The sequence below is a fragment of the Triticum aestivum genome, chromosome 2B (assembly GCF_018294505.1).
Source record: "Triticum aestivum cultivar Chinese Spring chromosome 2B, IWGSC CS RefSeq v2.1, whole genome shotgun sequence".
Lineage (NCBI taxonomy): Eukaryota > Viridiplantae > Streptophyta > Magnoliopsida > Poales > Poaceae > Triticum > Triticum aestivum.
This window is the reverse complement of record NC_057798.1, coordinates 402,956,644-402,962,245: the sequence shown is the minus strand read 5'-3', so window position 1 is coordinate 402,962,245 and position 5,602 is coordinate 402,956,644. Positions and strand designations below refer to the sequence as shown.

Here is a 5,602-nt window from a genome sequence, read left to right as displayed (position 1 = left end):
ACGATGTTTTTACCAAGGTTCGAGCCTTCTTGATGGAGGTAAAACCCTCCTGCTTGATTAATATTGATGATGTGGGTTACAAGAGTAGATCTACCACGAGATCAAGGAGGCTAAACCCTAGAAGCTAGCCTATGGTATAATTGTTCTTCGTCCTATGGACTAAAACCATCCGGTTTATATAGACACCGGAGAGGGCTAGAATTACACAGAGTCGGTTACAATGGTAGGAGATCTACATATCCGTATCGCCAAGCTTGCCTTCCACGCCAAGGAAAGTCACATCCGGACACGGGACGAAGTCTTCAATCTTGTATCTTCATAGTCTTGGAGTCCGGCCGATGATGGTAGTTCGGCTATCCGGACACCCCCTAGTCCGGGACTCCCTCACACAACTACACAAGCATAGAAACAGGGCCGACATGGCACTCAAAACCTCTTCAGATTGCCCATTTTCACAAATGCTAATGCTAGTACATAATGACAACAGCAACAAAGCATCAAGATATTCCAAATTACATATTTCACAGCCCACATTTGGCTTAATAAAAACACAAGAAACTGTCCAAATTGCATATTATGTACGGTAGCAACACAACACTGGAACCTGTCCAAATTGTATAGTTCTCAGCCTACACTTGCAGGATTAGTGAATACAGAAGAAACAATGCCAGTAAAGTAATGGAACCTTTTCAAACTGGACAATTTTGACACTGAACACTGGATATATTAGGCAAGTATAGTTGTACACTTGGCTATAGTTTAATCCAAAGAGTGAACCAGATGCACACATGAGCAGAGATAGGCTAAAATAAAATCAGTACATATACAGGGTTTGCGCTTTGGCTCACAATCAGTTTGCGCTTTCCTTCTAATGCCCTCATTGGAACACACAAATATGTGTGAAGTCGCTTTTCCATCAAACTTGCATCTTTTCCTCACCATATTCTACCCAAAACACCCAAGCCTCATCCGAATCTATGAACCTCATACCAAGTTGAGGTGTCCTCTTGCCAATTTCTGCCATTGCACAACACTTTCAAAAATGCATAACACCAGAATTCTGCCAAAATTCAAAACAACATGTATAATTAGTGGTGGACCGATCTGCTTATTAAACAATGCAAGAGGACAAACACGGATACAAAAAAGGAAGCATTGGAATCTCTGTAAATTGAAATGCATACTGCCACCAGTACATATACAGGATTGGGTTTATGTGCACATTACTTAATAAACTGAAACTACTACTCCCTCCGTTCCCAAATATTTGTCTTTCTCGAGATTTAAATGGACTACAACATATGGATGTATATAGACAAATTTTAAAGTGTAGATTCACTCATTTTGCTTCGTATGTAGTCATTTGTTGAAATCTTTTGAAAGACAAATATTTGGGAACGGAGGGAGTAGTCATCATGGCATGCCCATCATAAACAAAAATTGCAGCAAAGCAGAAAATGTGCAGGTTTCATGCCCTCTCTGATTTGTTACTTGTTACTAAATCAAACAACGTTTCAGACATGGGATGTTGTATACTTGTTACTAATCAAACAACAATGCAGAGAAGCTATCTTGTAGTATACTTCCATTGCACCATGAGCAGAGATAAGCTACAATTTCAGAAAGGCGAGTCAAGATGCTGCAGATATGCAATTTTATTAAGATAAAAAAAAGCAGTCAAGCAGAACATATAGTGCATTTATACGGCTGATTTGGTGTACCAGTAAGAACAACTTCAGCCAAAGTAAAATTCAGAAAATGTTGCAGTCTGAATATGAACAGCAGGAGACTCACGACAGAATCATCCAGAGAGGTTCCTGTCGAATTGTCAGGTGCAGTGGCGGCGGATCTCCTCCCTCCTCTACAGCGACGCCGGAGCCCCTCGTCGCTCTACTCCATGGAAGCGTAGCTCCTCTTCCGCGACGGCGCCGAGCTGCCTCGCTTCCAGGGGCACTTGCGCAGCTTTCCTCTCTCTCCCTGGAGTCTCCCCTGCAAAAAAAAGGTTGGCTCGTGAGAAGCTGCTTCCTATTTTTACAACATGACCAACAGAAGAAATCGATCCTCAGGCATTCTGAATTTGCTTCCAATGCATTCAAAATGCACGCCTGATCATCAATAAAGTTCTTTAGGTACATCATTTATTTTGAAACAAACATATACTTTTGAGTTAGGTTTAGCTGTTCAATGCCTGAACCAAACAATGATTATCACTATTAATCCATACATAAGAATAATCATAGCTCGAGTGCTTAGCTGTGTACGACCTATGTACATGGTTAGAAACCTACAATACTTCACATTTTAAGGACTCCTCACCCGTATAGATGGAAATGAACCTTCAGAATGTGATATTACTTGTTTCTTTTCTCAGCAAAACAACTCATGGCTTTTGTCCGTCCTTAAACAACTCCCCATTGTTGTTTCTTTTCTAGCTTTATAATAGAATAAACCACCCAGGAATTTTAGAGAACTCATGCGTACAATATGACAACTTATTAAAAGACGACATTGCCTAGCATGATTTAGAATTCACCACAGAATGTAAAATTGGTAATGGTTACCAAGATGAAGACATCATATAATGCATCTTCTGTAAAGCAAAGAAACCACACATATATCTTTTCCCTTGAAACTGAATGAACCGCAAGACCAGCCCAAAAGGACATTCTACTACCAATATCCTCAAATCAGCAAAATAAAAATAAGCACCATATTTTCACTACCGTTCAAACATGCCTCACTGGAGTTGAAACATAAGTAAAGCAATAGTTTTTTCCCTCAAACTCTCACACACACCTTTCAAGAGCAAAACAAACTTTCTACACACTACCGTTCTAGAAACAACAAGGCTGCAATAATTCATCATGCTCATGTCAAAACCTACCAACTCTTCTTCTATGCATTAAAATGATATATACCAACCACAAATATCCGATTGTCCATTGCACCAGATAGGTTATGTGCATAATGCCATTGTAAAAAAATAATAATGGACTGCATACCTTTGTTATGGTGATGAGAGAAAATAAACCCTGCTTCTCGGCATTTTGGATCTAGGTAAAAATGGCAAATTTTAGAAATGCTAAATGTTAGGAACCACTATGTGATTCAGATTAATGTTCTTAAATTATTTTATGTACCAGTTCTCACACTGTCTATCTAAAAATGGCAAATTTTAGAAATGCTAAATGTTAGGAACCACTATGTGATTCAGATTAATGTTCTTAAATTATTTTATGTACCAGTTCTCACACTGTCTATCAATCTCCTGATATGCTCAATGAATAGCAGAGAAAAATAACTGCAGAGGGGAGTACGCCCTGCTTGTCAACTTAGGTTTCTTTACCTCGGTTGGCTCCTGACATTGTTGTCTTTCCCAGCTTTAGCCTTCTTTTTTCCATAGCAGTAGTAAAATCCTATATGGCCAACAAAATCAAAAGACCCTTTACTAATCTACTGAACTCAACAAAATCAAAAGACCCTTTTACTAATCTACTGAACTCCACGACATCAATATAACAAAAGAATTATGGGGGCTCACAAAAGACATGGCCCAGTGGTCATATGCAAGGCTTGTGCAGTTAGGCAAAACATCAATAGAACAAAAGAATTATGGGGGCTCACAAAAGACATGGCCCAGTGGTCATATGCAAGGCTTGTGCAGTTAGGCAAAACATTTTGAATGATTCGTAGATTTAGCAGTTGATAGCCAAATCAGCATCATAGATCATAGCCAAGATCTGGTCCCTACAACACGAAGCCTCAAACCTGTGAGCAGATCGGTCCAAGAGAAAAAAGAATAACACTGAAACGGAAAGGGATCGTGAGACAGGATGGAGACCTGGAGGTGGACGTTCCTGTGCAGCGCCGCCGCTAGCCGTGGCAGCTTCCCTCGCCACCTGCTCATCCAGTTCTCCTGCATGAAGGAGAGAGATGGAGCCGGGTCGGGCTGCTCCTTCCCCTTGTCCCGGCTGCTGCACTGCTAGGTGCGGAGAGAGATAGAGGAGGAGCAGCAACAAGGACGCAGCGAGGAGGCAAAGACGGGCGGCGGACCTCCTTCATCTTCGGCACAGATGCACCCCACCATAACTGGAGCTGCTCTTCTCCGGCACGGATCCACCGTCTGTGTGCACCTATGGTGGTGGGGGGATGGGTAGGAGGCCATGGAGAGGCTCCTAGTGCAGAGGCCATGGCGGAGAGCAAGGAGGAGGGAGGGGCTATGGGGATCGAGGGGAAAGGGGCTAGGGTTGTGCGGCGGCTGGGGTGGATCGGGACGACCAGGGGAGAGGATGGGATTGGGTACGGTGCGAGCACGCGGAGCGGATTGGACAAAGCGTTTTGCATACAAAAACAAGCAACCCAACCAATGAGTGCATGGCGCGAGCCCACCCGACATTGGCCAGCAAAAATAACTGCGAGGTAAAAATGAGTTTTACTGCTGTGAAGATCCAACGGTTCAAACTCGTCCAAAGGCAGATCCGACGGCCAACGAAGGCCCAATCGGGGGAGCATCTTGGAGGTGAGTTGGCTAGCCTCTTTTTTGTTTTAAATGATCTTTATTAGTTGCGGATGTTTGCTAGAGTTCCAATCATAAGTGCATATGATCCAAGAAGAGAAAGTATGTTAGCTTATGCCTCTCCCTCATATGAAATTGCAATAGTGATTACCGGTCTTGTTAACAATTGCCTAGGATAATTCCGCACACCGACCCATCTTTATTCCACACTCACTATTTATAATATTTAGTAATATATTTTAACTTTATGATAACAACACCTACTTTTATGTTTTAGCTCTCCGATATCATGCAAAGTTATCCTCTTCATACTCATAACATAGTTTTATTTCTCGTTTCAAGTTAGAAGCAAACGTTCGGTGTACGTAGAGTCGTATCGGTGGCAGATAGGACTTGAGAGAATATTGATCTTATGTTTAGCTCCTTGTGGGTTTGACACTCCGTACTTATCACTTCCACCTTTGGGAATTGCTACGATGATTCCCTGCACTTGGGGATTATCAAAAAGGCATAGGTATTGTACCATAATATGTAGTAATATCCCATAATGTAATAAATATCAATATAAAAGTATGATGCAAAATGGACGTATCAACTCCCCCAAGCTTAGACCTCGCTTGTCCTCAAGCGGAAGCCGAAATCGATAATCATGTCTACATGTTTAGAGATAGAGGTGTCGATAAAATAAAATACGGACATGAGGGCATCATGATCATCTTTAAAATAACAACATATATTATCATATAATTTCTTATGCTGAAGGGACATTTCATTCGCAAGGTAAAGTATGAACCAGAAACTTTATTGAAAACTAACAAACTATTATCTCAGTCTTTGAAGCAATTGCAATTTATCATAATATTGGAAAGAGTCAATGTAAGAGTCTAACATCCCAAATTTTCAATTTGGAATGTTATACATAAGATCATCATTGCATATCATATTTTTAATGCATTTTTGGTTGATCCTAGAAATTCTATGCAACTCAAGGACCCACAGAGAGAGTTGGGGATTTCGTTATTTTCATTTTTGAGTTTTCTCAAATTTTGTCATTTGGTTTAATTTATTTTCTCTCCGAATATTTCA

The 5,602-nt window shown here is 40.9% G+C and overlaps 1 protein-coding gene across 15 annotated transcripts; it reads right to left on the bottom strand.

Annotated features, from left to right (window-relative positions):
* Positions 1-679: 679 nt before the first annotated feature.
* LOC123045159 (uncharacterized) lies at positions 680-4,337 on the bottom strand. 15 transcript variants are annotated; one of them, XR_006421107.1, is made up of 6 exons: positions 3,842-4,337; positions 3,542-3,747; positions 3,243-3,416; positions 3,003-3,053; positions 1,795-1,989; positions 680-1,060 (listed from the first exon to the last, which is right to left on the bottom strand). XR_006421107.1 is itself a non-coding variant. In XM_044468101.1 (4 exons), the coding sequence occupies exons 1-4, from the start codon at positions 4,163-4,165 to the stop codon at positions 985-987; spliced, it is 453 nt and encodes a 150-aa protein (XP_044324036.1). In that variant the 5' UTR covers positions 4,166-4,331; the 3' UTR covers positions 680-984. The 15 variants fall into 15 exon arrangements, 2 of the variants coding, with proteins under 2 accessions (XP_044324036.1, XP_044324035.1); XR_006421109.1 differs by having other exon boundaries at positions 3,625-3,747; positions 3,842-4,336; XR_006421104.1 differs by having other exon boundaries at positions 3,347-3,416; positions 3,842-4,330.
* Positions 4,338-5,602: the final 1,265 nt, after the last annotated feature.